This window comes from Phocoena sinus, chromosome 7, assembly GCF_008692025.1.
Source record: "Phocoena sinus isolate mPhoSin1 chromosome 7, mPhoSin1.pri, whole genome shotgun sequence".
In the NCBI taxonomy this organism is placed as follows: domain Eukaryota; kingdom Metazoa; phylum Chordata; class Mammalia; order Artiodactyla; family Phocoenidae; genus Phocoena; species Phocoena sinus.
In genome coordinates this window covers 21335247-21354595 of record NC_045769.1, presented here as the reverse complement: position 1 = coordinate 21354595, position 19349 = coordinate 21335247, and the positions used below count along the sequence as shown (strand labels likewise).

At 50.1% G+C, this 19349-nt stretch overlaps 1 protein-coding gene across 1 annotated transcript in view; it reads right to left on the bottom strand.

Annotated features, from left to right (window-relative positions):
- Window positions 1-19349, bottom strand: part of MARCHF4 (membrane associated ring-CH-type finger 4) — a 110832-nt gene that overhangs the window by 11763 nt on the left and 79720 nt on the right. Inside the window, exons 2-3 of the mRNA XM_032638269.1 lie at window positions 10831-10986; window positions 5020-5212 (exon numbers count right to left, since the gene is read on the bottom strand). Coding sequence (XP_032494160.1) covers window positions 5020-5212; window positions 10831-10986 — 349 coding nt within the window. The remainder of the gene's footprint in view (window positions 1-5019; window positions 5213-10830; window positions 10987-19349) is intronic.

Below are 19349 nucleotides of genomic sequence, written 5' to 3'. Positions count from 1 at the left end.
GAATGGATCTGACCATCCCAAGCCCACTCTGATCCAGTCATTTCCTGTGCTCACTCATCTCTGTGTCCCAGCTCTTATTATTGCCGTCAATAATCACCTTGTCTGCCTCCCCAGTGAAGTGTAAGATCCTTGAGAGCAGGTGCCCTTTCAATAAATATTTCTGAGTGAAGGAATGGATTCCCTAATTTCATGCTAACCAGTGAATTTAGCCACCCACATCCCAAGTACCTTTCACCAGAATGTCATGGGGAGACAAACTACCCAAATTTCATCTCAACTTCTCAAGCCTCCCTCTCAGCTGGTGTCAGAACAGCACTGATTAAAAGGGAGGTGCAACAACGGCTAACCTCCAAAACCCTGAGTACGGGACAGGAGCAGCTGGGGCTCACTGAATTTCTTATTGTTACCAGCCACTACTCTATGGGTCAAGGTATTACTGGACCAATTTCCCCTCAACCTGCCTCCTCATCCAATCCCTGAATCTGCAATTTCACAGCACAATCAGAGATGAAATAGGCGGTAAAAAGTGCCCAGGGATTGGAGCCAGAAGTTCGTGGTCCGGTCCTCAGCTCTGCCAGCTCTTAGTTACGTTACCTGGAGCCCAACTGCTTTAAACCTATTCTCACCTGTTAAATATGGATAATACTTACCCTGCTTATCTTTTAGGGTTGTTGGCCCCTTTCTCAGTTCCTCTCTGTTGCAGGGGTTTGGTGGTTTGCTCTGTCTACAGCAACTTACATCTGGTTTTCACAGTGGCACAGATTGGTCTAGGGAGTTAGGACGGTAAGCCAAGAGATGCTTAATCTGTAGAGGCAGCCCATATCCCAGAATATACAACCCTCTGATATGACCAAGTCCAGAGACATTGTCCACAACCCTGGACCCATGCTGCATCAAACAGAGAATCCGGACCTTCCTGGAAACCGTTTCAGGCAAAATCCTTTGGTGAGAACCAAAGGCCATTGTCTGATAGTCACTGCTTTCACTGATTGACCTGGAGGCCAGCCAGGTGGACACAGCCATGGATGGGGCTGATGGAGCTCCACAAGCAGCAAGCTGACCATGTCCCAGACTCTGCGTCCTCTTAGCTTCATGGCAGAGAATATCTGCTGAGCTGGTGTTGCTCAGTGGAGTTTCTCCACATGTGCCTCTCCAACTCTCACCAACTTTCCCTTAGCACACCACTCTGATAGAAAAACTAAATACACTTTTAAGGATTAATTAAACCTCTATATTATGTTTACTCAGATTTATACTATCTGAGGCCATTTAACAGTCTAGGGGATAGACCAAGGTGTCTGAAAAGTAGAGAAAGTTCAAAGAATTATTTTAACAAACGGTCTTATTCCTTTCTTACTCCACCTCTTGAGCTAACATGGGGCTAGACTCATCTTCCTTTCTCCCGAGGATAAAATTTCTATCCAGGTACTAAACTGCTCCATCTATCCAGGCAGCTTGGGTCTATGGATATGGATTCTTTCAGTCAACATTTTTATTTACCCAACATCTCTTGAAAACACCCACCTCCCTCATTTCCACTTCCACCCACTCTCTGGTGAGGGTCCCGCTCTTCCTCTGCCCACCTTTTCATATCATCTTCTTCCACTCTCCCAGGACTTCTGGAAGGAAAGTTTCTCTTTTCCAATGGAAGTGAGCTAAATGATTGAGCTTTAAAGCTGGTGACTGCCTCAGAAGTCTGTAGGTGCCCCCCCTGTGGCTCTCTGTGGTTTCCACCTTCGTGCAGTAAAAGGACAACATCATGGCTCCCCCTGGCTGGCCCAGCCTGGTCTCTGTCCCTGTTCTAGCTTCTCTGCCTCCCATTGGTTCAGTGAATCAGGCCAGAAGTCCAGATTCATGAATGGAGGCAGGAGGTGTAGGAGAGAAATTATGGCACACTCTCCTTCTAGAGGAACAGACTGGACCCTGGGTTGGCATTCTGGTTTGTTGCCCCTGAAAATCTGATGAAGGTGGAGCGTCAGCTGGGTTATAGCATTGCCTAAGTTGGAGGTGACCCCTGACGGGTGGGTGCTTTACCGTGAATACTGCTGGGAGGCTGTAGCATTGGGCTTTCTGAGTCCAGTGACTCTGGTGAATAAGTGTGACTTTTGCGGGGACCCTGGAAACTAGGTCAAGATGGACCCACTGTTGTGGATCTCATCTCCTTGTTTCTGAACTATCATTTGGGGGCTGAGAGACTAGCCCTAGACTAGGATAGGGAGTGTGGCGAGGACTCTCCTGCAGAGGTAAGCTGGACCTGCCTTATGGAGGCTGTGGGTCCTGTGCTGCATTCCTCTAAGTGAATCTGGTGCCAAACATGCTCTCTTGTAGTTCCGTGAGTCTGAGTGTCTAGTTAAGCCTAAAAATAAAGAGGCTCCACCTGATTTTCCCTTCCAGAGAGCCCTTAAAAGCTGATAATTTTACACCCACTTTTTGTGTGTGTGTGTGTGCGGTACGTGGGCCTTACACCCACTTTTGCAGTGCTGTGTGTTCCCCGCCCCCTCCACTGCAACTGACCAGAACATGGCAGAGGAGGAGAAGTGTCTCGTACTTGAACTTCACCCTTACAACCACCATCATTACTCTTGATCATCATCATCATCCATCATTGCAACCACCACAAGAATTCCAGCTCCGGCCCATCACCTCCCACTCTCTTAACTAGATCACATATTACTCCCTTTTTAACTTTGTCTCCCAGCATTTTCTCCTATGGACAGCATCTCCTAAAAAAAACAAACAGGGCTTCCTTGGTGGCTCAGTGGCTGACAGTCCGCCTGCCGATGCAGGGGACACGGGTTCGTGCCCCGGTCTGGGAAGATCCCACATGCCGCGGAGCGGCTGGGCCCGTGAGCCATGGCCGCTGAGCCTGCGCGTCCGGAGCCTGTGCTCCGCAACGGGAGAGGCCACAACAGTGAGAGGCCCGCGTACCGCAAAAAAAACCCACAAAAAAACAAGGGAGTTGCACGGGTCGATCACATGACCAATCCTTTTCTATGTCCCGTTCTCTCCGTTTTCAAATCTATGGAGCCCTGACTGGGAGATGGTATTTATGTTTCTCTCTCTCAACTACGCTCCCTCCAGGGGAGGAGCTTACTGGTGACGTCACTGGCCCATGGGCTGTGGGCAGAAGGGACAGGGTGCCACTACTGAGCAGAAGCTTTGAGAAGCGCTGCAAGTTTCCACCCACACTCCTGTGCTCCTGTGCTTGGCTAGAAGAACACACTCCAGTAGTCCCTGCTCCTTTAGCCTGGGCCCCAACATGAGGAGAAGGCCTGAACCCAATACACAGTCAGAAGCTAAGTCCAGCCAAGCCCAGCAGAACCAAACCGTCTTGCAGACCCATGAATGGGACATAAATGCTTGTTGTGAGGCAGTGCGATTTTGGAGATGTTTGTTACTGCAGCCAAAGCTGATCCATACACCACGTGACAGGAAAGCATGTCTCACAGATGCGCACACCAGGGACTGATCAAAAGCCTGCCTGAAGGAGAATGAAGGGCAGCTGGAAGGGCCCCTACAGGAAGGCTTCCACTGCTTCCACCTCCATGCCGGAGCCACACACCTCCATATGGAGACACACCTGGTTTTTGGCATCTACAGCCTGTGCCCCAGCAAGAGTAGGAAAGGAGTCTGGTAGGAGAGGGAACTAAATTAGAACGCCTCAAAGTCAAATTCCTCCCCATCCACAGTCCTCTCTCTTGCACAGGCCTCCAAGCCTGGGCGGTCTGTTTCTTTCACTGCCTACGGGCAGTATTTAAAAGGCTCTTGAACTTAGGGGGGAGGTACTTAGGGTGGAGTTTAGCCAGCAGGGAGAGGCAGCAAGACGCTTAGACAAGTTTACAAGTTCCAGCGTCACCCGGTCTCTGGCTGCTGTCATCAGTATGCAATTCTCCAGGCCTCTCTGACTCCCAGTATTAAAAGACCCCAAAGAAAACGAACACCCTCTCAGCCCAATTCTAGCTAATAGATGTTTTCTTGCCAAACAGAGTAGTGTAGCATATTTGACATCATACACAAACTGATGTGCGGCGAGGACAACTGTGGAGCTCTGGTACTCTCAGTGCTGCAGCCTGGGGGCTAACCTGAGAGGTCCAGGTTGGGGTGTATGACCAGGGCTTGAGCATGCTTCATTGACTCAGAGAAAACCGGGGTCATTCCCCACCTCCTCAGTCGCTTGGATGAAGACTTCAGTGTTGACAGCCACAGTCATCTGTTGGGAAAAACAGAGAGCCCTCCACCAACCAACCTAACATAATGGAAGAGGAGGGAACGTACATTTGGGAATGGTGTAAGGGAACAAGCAGGAACGGCAGTGGTGAGTTTCCAAACTTTTGCTAAAACACTGAAGGTTTTAAAACAAAACCTTACCTGGAACAGACACATACATAAACAGACGAAAGTACAGAAGCTCAGGGTGAGGCAGGGGTGAACTTTCAGAGCCTGTCTGTATAGCATTTCATTCTCCAGTCCTAAGAGTGGCTCCTGAAGTTGTGTGTGGAACCCCAGGACTATATACACTTTGCAAACCACTAGGCTAGAGAAAGCTTGGGCATTAATAGGCTTAAAGAAAGCTGGGAAATAAAGGGAGCAGGTATCGTCATGGCTGTTTCTGGGCATTTTGCTGTGAAGAGAACGGAATTAAATGTATAGGCATCCTTTGTCATGACTTGGCAACGGTGGTGCACACAACAGATAAGAGGCCTTCCACAACTTGCTTGAGGCAGGTAGACTGACCAACCTACCTTTCTCCGATATTTTTAGGACAAGGTTCCTTATTCTTATCTTAAACTGGGAAGGGCAGATTTGCTTGGGAAACACTTAGATCTTCCTCCTTTGCTCTGCTTCCTCCTACTCTCTACTCACCCCTCAAATCTAAGCCTCTGGCCCCTCCTGAGCTCACAGGTCTCAAGCCTGGTGCCATCTCTGCTTTGACCTTCAAGGGGGAGGGACCCTGAGGGATATGTCTAACTCATCAGTATGCAGCTCCCCATTTCCGGTAGAGACCAGCCCCAGACCCACCTATGCACACCACATCCATGAATCCATACATCCCGTAGCAGATCTGGAAGAGGAGGTCTTGGCGCTGCCATTTTGCTGAGGGGCTGAAGGTCGACCAGATGAGCCAAGAGATACTGGCGATGAGGAAGAGGGACCCCAGGATGGCAGCTGCGATCTGAACCTTCTCAATGACTGTCAGAGAGATGGCCTGCCACTGCAGAGAAGAGAACGGCGGGTTAGCGGTTGCTTGGATGCCCTCACCCCACGTCCATCCCATTCCCATCCGTCCTCCTTCTGCTGCCCCAACCTCTCGCCTCTGGATTTAAACCTGGGCTTTCCAACTTGTAATGCGATGGCTATTTTTGCAAGTTCCTGAGGCTAACACTGTGCTTTTGACGTGGAGGAAACCTGTATCACACTAAATGATCAGAAGTCTTTACAGGGAGGGGGTTCTTGGCGGGCATGGCTGGGAAGGAAGGCCTTTGTGGTTGATGAGGATACAGACAGAAAAATGGGAAGAAAAAGTGGAAATGCAGAGTGTAGGTGGTGTTCCGGGTCCCCAGAATATTCTTTTCTGAGCAACACATTATTTTCTCACTAACAGGTGCTGAGAGGGCACAGGCCTTTTTTTTTATTATTATTTTTTCACTTGTTTTCTACAACAACACTTGGCATGTCATTTAATATACATGCTAGAGATTACCAATTCAACAGACAAAGACAGGACACAGGATGTGGGGGAGAGGTAAGAAAAACAGTATAATTTACTGACCGTATATGAACACTGAGATTTCAGGGGTTTTTTTAAACAGAAAAAAGCACTATGCTAATAGCAGTATTGATGGATGGGTTGAAGGCTCGGGTGTGGGTGGGTTTCTACTCCAAAATTCTATGAGTCTATGGCTGGTCCAGGTAGCATAGGCCTAGATGAGCCGTGAGTTGGATTTTCGTTCGGAATTTATTCATACTGTTGCTCAGCAAATATGTACTGGGTATTCTCTGTGTGCCAGGCTTCCTGCTAGGTGCTGAAGACGAAGCAGTAAGCAAAAACATACAAGGCTTCTGCCTTCACAGGGCTTTTCATCTAGGGAACACAGACAACCAAATAATTATTTACTACAGCAATCCATCTGGAGTAAGAAAGGGAGGTACATGGCATGTGAGCGCCTACGATAGGGGGTTTCACTTCCCAGAGGAAGCAATGAGTTGACTGGGAATTTACTGGGCAAAGTGAGGAGGGAAGCATGCTCCGCAGAGGGAAGAGCACGTGCAAAGGCCCTGTGACAGCAGAAAGCATGCTGAACACGAAAACCTGGAAGAAGACCAGAGAGGGGGGGAGCAGAGAGCAGGGAGTATGGGGTGAGACGACTGGGAAAGTAAGAAGGGAAGACCACGTGGGAGCTTGAAGAACATGCACAGATTTTGACTTTATCATAAGAGTAAACATGATGCTCTTGAACAGTTTGTTTTTTTTTTTTTTGGTACGTGGGCCTCTCACTGTTGTGGCCTCTCCCGTTGCGGAGCACAGGCTCCAGCCGCGCAGGCTCAGCGGCCATGGCTCACGGGCCCAGCCGCTCCGCGGCATGTGGGATCTTCCCAGACCGGGGCACGGACCCGTGTCCCCTGCATCGGCAGGCAGACTATCAACCACTGCGCCACCAGGGAAGCCCTCTTGAACAGTTTTAAGAAGGGAAGTGACAGGATCTGGTTTGGGAAGGTGGAGGGAAGGACTATCTCCTGACTGTAGCAGTTTGCATAATGCCCTGCAGAGAGCATCCCCAGAAGGCATTTCAGGAGGCATTTCAGAACTCTCGAGGAAAGGCGGACAACCTTCTTTCTGCCAACAGTGAGCCCTCCCTGCACATTAAATGGCCTGGATGGAAGCACTGATTCTGGCTCCAGCCAGGACTGACCAGAGGTCCCTAACGAACTGTAACTACTGGAAAACATTTTGCTTGCTAGTCTAGATGTAGGACATTAGCCTTTGCACTTAATTATACAGATCGCATCCCATCACAGGTAATTGGGCCTTTACATTTTCCACCCTCCAGCCTAGGGTTACACATAACAAAGGCATTTTCCAGAAGATGGCCCGATCAGACAGGCTCCCCTCTTAGACAACAAATGCTTCTTCCAGAGCCTGCCTCCTGACTGAGCTTTTTGTTTCCACCTCTGTGACATCAATACCCTCCCTTTCTGCTCCAGATTTCACAAACCCCAAATGGAGAGGCACAGGAAGCTCCCCTCAATCCCTAAAGCCCCTTCCTACCAGCCCCTAAGCCACCTGAGGAAACTAAACAGCGCTCCCGACTACAATTTGAAGCAGGAAGAAGAAAGAACAGGACGGGGTGATATGCACAAGGCTCTCCTCCTGTCTGTCCGATGGGAGACTCCACAGAGCTGCAAGGAGAAAACAGAGGACAGGAGAGCTCTGCAATCTCCCAGGGAGGCTGGGAAGGGGAGAAGGGCTCCAGAGGCACCAGGCTGTGCCACTGCCAGACCCCCAGAGCTTCGTCCCCAGCGAGATCCTGATCGCAGTGTCCTGAGATTTCTCCGTGCCCTGCTGTGCAGCAAATGGAGAGACAAAGAGGAAAGCACATGAAGACGGGATGATTCCTTCCTTATAACAGGAAGGGGAAGTGAGCAAGGGCCAGGCGACCCAATCCTAACCCAGCTCTTCTCCAGCTTGTGGACTGTGACCTAGGAGAAGTCAATAAATCATCAAGGGACTTCCCTGGTGGTGCAGTGGTTGGCAATCCGCCTGCCAATGCAGGGGACACGGGTTCGAGCCCTGGTCCAGGAAGATCCTACATGCCACGGAGCAACTAAGTCCATGCACCACACCTACTGAGCCTGTGCTCTGGAGCCCGCAAGCCACAACTGCTGAGCCCGTGTGCTGCAACAGCTGAAGCCCGTGCACCTAGGCCCTGTGCTCTGCACCAAGAGAAGCCACCACAATGAGAAGCCCACGTACCACAATGAGGAGGGGCCCCGGCTCACCACAACTAGAGAAAGCCCGTGCAGCAACGAAGACCCAACGCAGCCAAAAGTAAATAAATAAATACATTTACAAAAATATATTTTTTTTTTAAAAAATCATCAAGACTTCCAAAAAGTGGAGATAGTTGGTCCCTCCTGTTTCCTAGAGTATTGTGATGGTTAAGTGAAATTAATCAGTGCTCTGAAGGGTACACACTGCCATCATTTCTGTTCTTCATTATGTTTCAGCAAAAGTACAGCTATGCATGTCAAGGTGGGCCTACTTATAGCTGTACTTAGCAAACTCCATGCTGGGCACTGCAGGGTAGAAGTTAAGGGCCAGATTCAGAAGTCAGACCCCTTGGATGTAACCCTGCTCCACCAGGGTGACCTTGGACAAACTGCTGACCCCTCTGTGCCTCTACTGTCTCATCTGTAAACTGGGAATAATAATAGTGCATTGGGTTGTTTTCAGTATTAAATGTGATAATGTATGGGAACACCTAGAACATTGACTGGTCCCCAGTTAGCACTAACTAAATGTTCATTAATATGATTGCAGTTCAGGCGTAGCAAAGAGGATGAGAAGCAGCCACAGAACCTTGAGACCACAAGGCTACCTTGAAATGCCTCCTTTCTCAAGGGGCTCTTTCTAGAAACAGAGCTTGCAGAGGGTCACTGAGATAACGTGCTATCTTGTCCACTGTTTCTCACAGCATCGTATGGGTCATGAACCAAGAGGTGAGAGATCTGAGACCTGGAAGAAACGTTCCTACTCTGACAGCAGAGGTAGCTCTGGCACCCCATCCATTGCTCTGCTCCCTCGTGGTAGGGCCTGCCTGCTCCATCCTGTACCACAGATGGTCGGGCTCGCCTGGGAGAGCAGAAGTTGCCCCACCATGGCTGAGCAAGCAGCCGTCTCACACTTGGCTGAGCCTGAGCCCAGGACATGCAATTGGGACAATCTGGGCCACAATCACACAACACGGCTGCCAGTCCGGACTACATCCTTCTTCCGGTACTATCTGGAAAAGTGAAATGGCATTTACTGAGCACACACCATGGAATGCAATGGTCCACTCACAATCCAGAAGTAACAGAATCAGAGAGTCTCCAGTGACTAAAACCTCACAGTTAAAGACACGGTAGTAACTTAAGAATAAAGCCATAGATCAAATTTGTCAATACTGCCATCTGCTTACCGCACTTATGAGATTAGAATGACCTGTACTTTACTCCCAGGAAAAAGTTATCCCTAAATCGTTCTTCATTTTTTGTGTCGAGGGCTGATTCCTGTTTATGAGCCAAGGGCGGGGCCAAGGGGGCACTTGGGGGTGAGCTTGTGGGTTTGGACTCTGACCCTTTTCCAAGGTTTGAATCAGCTGAGAAGGAAGGGAAGAGTTAACGCACTCCAGGGCGTGGAGTCAGCTGCCTCACGGCACTGCTATTTTAAGACACTTCAAGATTTTGGAATGACTGGCTAAAGATGGAACCAGCGCAGGGAGAAGCACTTCTTATTCTGACCCCTTGGTACACTGTCAGGATGGCCGAGGTGCCTGGGGGCTCTAATGCCTCCTTCCAGAAATAAGCCTCCCCGCTGGCCCGCACGTGCGGACACTGCAACTCCAGGTGTTTCCAGCGTCCCTTCATGCAAAGATCCCATGCCACCATCACCTCCAGAGCACTCGCCCTCCTGGGGCTGCAGGATTGACTCCCTCCCACCCCCTCGGAGAGGAGGAGAGAGACAACGGGTGCCAAGCTGCTGAGTTCCCGCCCTCACTAGCACGCTGGTTCATTGATTATGTGGCAGCTTAACTGGCTGACCGTGCGTTTGTGGAGGTATTTTCAGAAGCAAAGAGCTCTCTCTCTCTCTGTGTGCCTCGCAGGGGGAGCTGTGTGATTTGGAGGATTTACGACATGGTGCAGGGCCTGCCAGCTGCTTGGGGGTGATGGATGTATCCGGGCAGGGCGGGAGGGTTCAGGGAAGATGGTGGGGGAGCCCTTAGTTCTGACGGGTCCAGCCCTGTGTGAATCTGTTTCGCAGAGCCCACCTGAGCCCTGGCCCCCCGGCCCTGGCCCTTCACAAACAACTCTTCAGAGTCTCTCCCATTTCTTTCCTCCTTGCCCCTCTTCTCTTTTCCTCTGCTTCCCTCTCCTGTCTCGTCTCCAATTTTCTCTAGTCCCTTGTCACAGGAAGGATGGTCTGTGGGCCAGCCACATCTGCATCATTCGATAGCTTGTTAGAAAAACAGGATCTCAGGCCCCACCCCACGGGCCTGAATCACAGTCTGTGTTTTGACCAGATTCCAGGTGAATGACATATTCAAGTTTGGGAAGTACCACTGAGTCTCCTCTCTCTCTGTTTCTTCTTTTCCGCCCTTAGCTTTACTACTGTCTTTCTCCTCACCCTCCCACCCTACCTTTTTCCCCTCCTGCACTCGTCTGTCCTCTGCTCTTCCTTGTTTTTTCCTCCCTCCTTCCCTTCCTCCCCTCTTTTCTTCCTATTCCTTTTCCTTATCTTTCTGATTTCATCCATTCATTCAGTCATCCATTAGCTCACTATTCTCTCTCTCCCATCTGATTCTCCACATTTCTTTACCTCTATATCTATTTCTCTCTCTTGGCCCCAATCCCTTTCTCCTCTTCTGGCTGAGGCTTAAGAGAAAACACAAAAATTCTTTCACCCCCTCCTGCCCGGTTGCCATCTGCCGTCTCGCCCACCTGGCCCATCTCGTTCTTTTTCTCCAAACCGCCCAGACTCTAAGGTGAAGTCGTCCTCCCGCCGAAAAGCAGGGGGTGTGGGAAACCCCTGGCCGGAGCCCCAGCGTCCCAGCGGGCAGCCCCCGGTTGTACCTGCAGAGGGTTCTTTGTGCTGATGGCGATGACGTGGTACTTGTAGTAGCACAGCTCGCAGCTCCAGCAGCCCCGCTCGCTGATCCACTTGATGAGGCAAGGCTGGTGCGTGCACTTGACCGAGCCGTCGCAGCGGCACGGGCTCAGCAGCTCCCCCTGCAGGGAGAGAGGCGGAGGGTGGTGAGGCGCGAGCCCCGCCGTCGGGGGGGTGGAGTTGGGGGTCTGGCCGCCTGAGTGCTGGTTTGCCCCCCAGCCCTCCCCGTCTCGGGGCAGGCCAGACCACAGGCTTAGTTGGGAGGCCCCAGACACTAGCAGGGAGGCCTGGCCTCCAGATCCCCAGCTTCCGTGAAGTCAGCTAACAATTCTGAGCCCCCGGCTCCTACTCGGTACTGCCCAAGACCTAGAGTTTCTGCGGAAATGAGTCGGGGGCTTTCTGTGGAAGCCCTCTGCCATCCAAAGGGGGTGTCAGCCTAGACAGGCTTCTCTTTAAAGGCTCAGCCAGGGGTCTCAAACTCAAATGCTCTCAGGGCCAGACAGGCGACACAAGTGACAGAAGCCAGCTGGTGGAGATTAGGACGGATTGGAGGGCCCAGACCCCAGTTACAGGGACAACCATTATCAGCTGTACATGTGGGAATCTAGGTGGCACTTTTTAACGTAAAGCATCCCCATAGTCAAATGTCAACAGCGAACCCGAGTTTTGAATACAGTGTATCGTGAGGATCATTTTGCCTGAGTCCGGAGCTCTGGCCCTGAGCTTTTGCACTCTTCTGAAGGACGGCCCATAGAGACCCAGGTCGGCTCTGTGAAGCCTCTTGCCCCTGGTCCCAGAGTGACAAAAACATAGCAGGCAGGCCTGAATCCTGGGAACCTAGGAGGCTGGGCAGGTGCCCTCTCGGAAGGCCTGGGGCCCTCTGGGCCCGTTCCTCGGACCTGGTTGGGAGTGACCGGGAAGCCCAGCCTGGCTCAGGCCTCGAAGCAGGGAGGCAAAGACGGTGGCTGCATTTGAAGCCCCTTGTGAGTGGACCGCAGGGCTGGGTTCGGTCTCCAGAGCACCCTGCGACCATACGTCACATGACCACGACTGAAGCCTGCGTCTGCTTCCTGCTGGGCCTGATGCTGCGGCCCCAGAGGACCTCCTTGAACCTCCCTCGCTGACTCCTCTTCTCTCCTCTCTCCTCCCTTTCCCCTCTCTCCCCCTGTGTGTTCTTTTTCTCCCTCCTCACTCAGGGTCTATCATTTCTTCTTGCTGACTCCTGTCCACCCAATGCGTTCATATACCTTCTCAGAGACTTCAGCAGTGGGGCCCACCCAACTCCCCAACCTGTGCTCCCTTCTGACCTATCCCATGGCCTCCCCCTTCCTTACTTCCTATGCCCTCCCTCCCCCAACTCATCTATTTTGGGAAAATGTCTTCTGCCTCACGCCTATCAAAGGACCCGGGAGCTGCCATGCACAGCCCCATTCCTTACTCCCCACGCTGATGTGTTTGAGATACGGCCACTTAAGCCATGTCTCTGTTAGTTTGGGGATTTCGCTATTCAGGAAACCACATCTTGTTCCCAACTTTGAATAAGCAGGCACAGGCGCTCCTGACCTATAAGTTACAGAGCTTCAGCTGTATATTTAATCATGCTCTTGGCTGTAGACTGTAGAACCAGCCATTTCCTCCCAAGATGCTTGGAATCATCTTTCCCTTTCACTTCAATTTCTATCATTCAAAGACTGCCCCTTGGCCTGGATGTGTTCTAGAGTGTCCTTTGGCACCTGTTATACCTGTCAAACTGCTTCTCTGTCTTCATGATGGTTCCAAAGCCACCTCCTACAGGGAGTCATCCCTGATTTCTCTAGGTTGAGTGCAATGCCTTGATTGCTGAGGGCCTTATCAGCACAACCTTATGAGGCTCTCTGCATATGCCTGTCTACCTCCCAGAGGAGCCCTGGAAGGCAGGTATGGGGGGGCGGTCATTCATCTTTGCACCCCATTCCCCCAGAGCCTAGCTTACTCTCAGCAGGTCCTCAACAACCTTTGTGTTTGAGTGAGTGAAAACATAAGTCAGGTGTCTGCTCAGGTTTCCTGCCTGGCCCTGAGGAGCGGGGATGAGACTGCCCACTCCATAAGAATGGGAACCATGTCCGTCTTGTTGACCTTGGGACCCCAACACCTCACTAAGTGCCCAGCACCCCCTGTATATATGTACAATGAAGGAACATGGTGGCAGAAATGCTCAGGGTGCCTCATCCCCATAAAGTCCTCCCTGGTTCCCCACTCTGATCCTCCAGTGTTGACAGGCCCCCTCACTGTGGCTGAAGGCCTGGAGCCTTCCTATACCCGCTGTGAGAGCCCTTCCCCCATGTGTCTCTGGGTCACTACAGTGTGACCCTTCACAGAAGCAATGTGTATCTTATATCCATCTTTGCACCTTAGCACCTAGTACAGTGCCTGAAACAATTAGACAATCCATCCCACTTTTTTTTTTTTTTTTTGTGGCCATGCCCCACGGCATGTGGGGTCTGAATTCCCCGACCAGAGATTGAACCTGCGCCCCCTGCAGTGGAAGCACAGAGTCTTAACCACTGGACCGCCAGGGAAATCCCACACTCCATCCAACTTTAACAGTGCAGTGCACACACAGCTGTTTGATGAATAAGAGGTTTTGCTCCTCTAGGACATGGCCAGCCTTTGGCTCCAGGTGGGCAGCTGTGGCTCCAGGGAGAGAAGTAGAACAGGCAGGAAATGCCCACATTGCTGGGCACTCACCACAGCCATTGAGGCCCTTGGTATTGAGAAGCTGCTGTGTGGTTCTGAGAAAAAAATAGGAGGGGGAGGTTGGGGAGAGGTGCTGAGGGAGAGGCAAAAGCCCTCATTATTCATGGAAGTATTTCTTAGGCTCGTTAATTCTAAAGGATGAGCTGGGTTTGATTAATCGGGTTGTTAAACAGCCATGTCAAATTGCCAATCAAGTAAGAGACATTACTCCCGGTCCCTGGCAACAGTGCCAAACAACAACAAAGGCTGTTCTCCTTGCTTTCCAAATGGCAGCCATGAGACAAGGGAGAAAGAGCCGCTGGCCAGGCATACTGATAACAAGACCTGGGCTCTCCATCGTGGCTCTGGATGTGGGACCATCACTGGAGTCCCCGAGTTATCTAGCATGACCTGGCCTGGTCCCAGTGCTTGGCCACAGGCCGAGAGGCCAAAGGTATGCAGTTTCCCCTGGAGCTCCCAGTCCCCCCACGCTTTCCCTTGGCACCAGTCAACCCAAAAGGCAGGATAGGGACTTGCTTTCAGTGCCACAAATATTAGACAGCAAGGACACCAAAGCTGTTAGAAAAGTTTAACTTCGATGAAGGAAGCAATCCAGGATTTTAGAAAGAAGAACCTGCAGAGAAGCTGTTTTAACCTTGGCATTCACGTAAGCTTTTTACCTTATGATTTAGCATATTTTTATGTACATTGGGGAGGAGGGCCATAATCTTTTTTAATCTTTTTCTAAGAGGCCTGAACCTGGACACTGTACCATCTTTGACGGGTCAACCTGTGCTTCTTCAAGAAAGGAAAAATGGAAACGAGCCAATAGCCAGACAGGTTCTGGTTAGACTGAAGGAAGGTGTTCTTTGCAGTAAACTCTATTAAAAGTTAAAATGGTGGAACGTGGAAATTGAGGTGATAAACATCTCTCAGTATAATAGAGATGCCTATTGAAAAGGTTAAATGACCAACTCAAGGTTACTCAGCCAGGGACTTCCCTGGTGGCGCAGTGGTTAAGAATCTGCCTGCCGATGCAGGGGACACGGGTTGGAGTCCTGGTCTGGGAAGATCCCACATGCCGCGGAGCAACTAAACCCATGCGCCACAACTACTGAAGCCTGCACGCCTAGAGCCCGTGCTCCGCAACAAGAGAAGCCAACCGCAATGAGAAGCCTGCATACCGCAAAGAAGAGTAGTCCCCGCCCGCTGCAACTAGAGAAAGCCTGCACACAGCAGAAAAGAGCCAACACAGCCAAAACTAAGTAAATAAAATAAATTAATTTTTTTAAAAAAGTGGTCACTCAGCCGACCAGTGGTATGGCCCGAATGTAAAGCCAGGTCTTTCTGACATCAGACTCTGAACCCACACCTGTGCCCATGGGTCTCTTCTGTGGTCCAGCTCCAGCCCTTCCGCCAAGTCTCCCATGACTGCCAGCTACAGACCCATCTTCTCTCCCTGCGTCATCACCCACAGTTTGGCCCTTAATCAGTCTTCAGTTGTTTCCTCTGGGATTTGGGGTGCTCCTGCATAACCCACAGGACGGGGCACGTCATAGCTGCACAATAAAGGTGCATTTACTGGCTGGACAGGCACCAGGGTAAGGCAGAGGACAGGGCCCTCTGGCCCAGCTCCTGAGGGTCCAGCCTTTGGGCTGGAGGATTATTACAGACTTGTCTGCAGTGTTCAGTAAACTCCACAGCACAGAACAACTCATTAAATGCAAAGGGCACCAGACATTTCCTCAATGAACAGCTTGGAGCTTTGGGGCCCAGAGACGACCCTGGGAATGACTAAGGCAAGAAAGACGGATCTTCTCTAATCACCGGGCTCCCATGGGACACAGTGTAAGGGACGGGTGAAGAGCATGGTTTTGGGAGACCAAGTCCTTAGGTTTAAATGCCTCTTCAGCTCTTACTGGCTGTGCAAACTTGGGCAAGTCTCTTAACCTCTGTGAAGCTCTGTTTCTTCATCTTTCCATTGCAGGCAACTCTTACCTCCTCAAAGCCTGTCTGTAAGAATGGAGTGAGATCATGCTTGCAAAGTGCTGGACACAGAGCCTGGCCCAAGTAAGTCCTCTTGTGAAAATATTCTAATTCTAACTCGCCTTTCCATAAGGACTTTAGTTTCATAGTTTTTTCTACTACAACTCTAATCTATGCTCCGACGATCAAATAGGTAAGACGGGAGCCATGCCTTAAGTAAAGGGTCAACTAAGCCCAGAGGGAGGTTGAGATAAAAGAAATGCCTAAGAGAGTCCACCCTGGTGAGGTGGCTAAGGGGTCAGAACACAGGTCTCCCTTCTGGCCCAGGACTGTCCTCTGTGTTACCAGGGATCACTGAGTGTTTGGGGGCCCTCTTTCCCTGGGGAGGCTGAACAGGAGGCCGCTTGGATGGGTTAAGTGGGGTCATGCTAGAGGCAGGACAAGGTTATCCATAGCCCTTGGCTGTGGCTGAGCTGGTGTGTGGGGAAGAGAACAGGATGGATTTTCCTTGCTGCCAAATAACACAGCAAGCTGCAGGCGCGAGACTCCAGTCATGTCTCCATTCACAGATTTCTTTCTGTTTATTTCTGCCTTGCTTCAATTTTTCTCCCCTCAGTCTGAAAGGACTTGCTTCTGGAGTCCTTAGGTTACCTAGTTGCCATGGCAGTGGCAGGTAAGCCAAAGACTTTGCCTTCCACCCACATGGGCACCAGGCATCCTTGCCACTGAGCAGAAAGAAAAAAATAGTCTAGTGAAGAAAAGACAGCCCCAGTACTGCTGTAGTTTGCAGCTCTGGGAGTTCAGAACAAAGGAAACAATAGCCTTGGGGTGCAGTTTAGGGACATTTCCCTTTATTGAGACTAACATGGTGGTTAAGAGCTTGGACCCTAATCCCACACAGATTCAGGTATATCCAGGCTCTTATAATCTGTGTGATCCTGGGCAAGTTGCTTAACCTCTCTGGGCCTCATTCAATCATTCGTTTATGCATCAAATATACATCTAGTATGTTCCAAGTTCTTTCCTAGGTGACATACAGCAGTGAATGCTACTAATCAAAATTCTCTAGTCAAGAGGGACAGACGTTTTAAGACGATAAACAAGTGAACTGTAAGTACCTGAGATGTTGTTATGTGCTATGGAGAAAAATAAGCAGGGAAGGGCTTCCCTGGTGGCGCAGTGGTTGAGAATCTGCCTGCTAGTGCAGGGGACATGGGTTCAAGCCCTGGTCTGGGAAGATCCCACGGGCAGAGCAACTAGGCCCGTGAGCCACAACTACTGAGCCTGTGCGTCTGGAGCCTGTGCTCCACAACAGGAGAGGCCGCAGTAGTGAGAGGCCCGTGCACCGCGAAGAGTGGCCCCCGCTTGCCACAACTAGAGAAAGCCCTCGCACAGCAACAAAGACCCAACACAGCCAAAAATAATAAATAAATAAATAAATAAATAAATAAATAAATAAATAAAGTAGGGAAAAGGAAAATGGAATACCAGGGAGGGGACAAGTTGAAATTCTAAAAATGGGGACATTTGAGTGAAGACCTGAGGATGATGAGGAGCAAGCCATGCAGGTCTCTGGGGCTCTGGGCAGAGAGAACATCAAGTGCAAAAGCCCTGAGGCAGAAGCATACCTAGCATGTTCTAGGGACACCAAAAAGGCTGGTGTGTCTGGACTAGAGTGAATGGAAGGACAGCGATTAGGACATGAGGTCAGAGATATAATGGGAATCAAGAATGGGGGACAAGTCAGACAAGGCTTGTGGGCCATTTTAAAGACTTGGCATTTTTTGTGAAGGAAATGGGAAATCATGAGCTTGTTTTGAGCAGAGGAGAGGGACATGATCTGACCACGTGTGACAGGATGCTGCTGGCTGATGTACTGAAAATAGACCAGGAGGAAGTACGGTCCAAGTAGGGAGCCAGGAGGCTGTAATCCAGGCGAGCGGTGATGGTGTTTTGGACCAGTAGGGTAGTAATGGAAGTTCTGAGAAACTTCTGGATATATTTTTGAAGATAGCAATGGAAGTACTGAGGAAGTTTCTGGGTATATTTTTGAAGATACAGATATTAAGATTTGCTGATGGATTGGGTGTGGTGGATGAGAGGAGAAAAGTCAAGGATGATGAAGGTCTGAGCAGTGAGAAGCCTAGAGTGTTGCCATCAGTTGAGATGGGAAAGACTGAGGTGGTGGGCAGGTTTTGGAGGGTAGATTGGGAGCTCATTTGGAGATGTGTCAATTTTGAGATGCCTGTTGAATATCCAAGTGAAGACATGAAATTGGGACGGCAATACATATTTGTCTGGACTTTAGGGGAGAGGTCCAGGCTCAAGATATACATTTGAGAGTCACTGGCATAAAAATGGTGTCTCAAGCCACGAGCCCAGGAGTGAGTGCAGGTGGGAAAAGGGAGGGATACGAGGGATGCTTCCTGGAGGATGCCAAGATGTCAGAGCTTGGGAGATGGGAAAGAACCAGAAGAACCTGAGAGGAAAGGTCAGTGGGCTGAGAAGAGAATGTGATGTTCCAAACGCCGAAGAAGAAGACAAAGCCTTTCAGGAAACAGGGAGCCCTGTCAGAAGCTGCTGTTGGGTCCAGTTGGATAAGAACTGAGAATTAACCATGGATTTGGCGAGTTTTCTATTTCTTCCATTTTCTAGATTAAGCAAAGCCATGGACTGAGAGTGAAGGTGATGGAGGGGGTGTTGGAGGTCTGAGAACTGCCATAAAATAGTCATCTGGGAGAGTTTTAATACCAGAAATACTATTTCTGGTATTAAGTCTGCTGAAACAAAAGAATTTTATATTTCTGGGTTGGAGCTTAAGGTTTCTTACCCTTGTGTAAGGAGAATTCACCTGTTTAAGTACATCATAGAAAGGCGTTGGTACAACACAGGTTAGGACAGATAAGCAAAGTAACTGTTACATAAGCTAGCTTGTAAGAAATTCTATAATATGAAAGCTTATATTATAAGGGTGTGCCACCCTGCATGGCACACAATAAGGTCTCAGTAAATGCTAGGCGAATATGGAAAGGCTTATAATAGAGGTTATGGCTGATCTCCTTGTCTATAAGGCCACCTTCTCACCTACTTCAAACACTGATCAATTTCCTTCCTTCCTTTCTCCCTCCTTTGAATAAGATTCCCTCCTTATTAATAATCCTAATGTAATAAACATCTCACAGTTCTAACAAAGTGCTTTTTTTTTTTTTTTTTTTCTTTTTTTTGCGGTACACGGGCCTCTCACTGCTGTGGCCTCTCCCATTGCGGAGCACAGGCTCCGGGATGCGCAGGCTCAGTGGCCATAGCTCACGGGCCCAGCCGCTCCGTGGCGCGAACCCGTGTCCCTTGCATCGGCAGGCGGACTCTCCAAAATGCTTTTATAGACATTATATCATCTACTACCTCAATAACTGAATGAGGCTAATAATTACTTCTCCTGGTTTACTCTATGAGGGCACCCACTCAGAGAGGTTGTTACTAGCTCAAGAGAAAGGCAGGGTGAGGCTCTGAAACCAATTCTGTCCATCGGGCTGTCCACACCCACAGCATCTCTGCCCACTCCCGTGACCCCTGCCTCCCATCCCTTCTCCCACCCCCAGCAGCCTTGTTCATCAGATCCTTACCTTTCCAGCCCTGACAAAGAGAGATGGCCTTGCTGAATCCCTGCTCATGTATGAATGCAATGGCAGAAACGCTTTTCCCCTTTGCCCCTCTCCTCCGAACCCAATTCCGGGCAGTGTTCACCGGGTATTAACTGATGTGGTGGCTACAGTGGGGACACAGT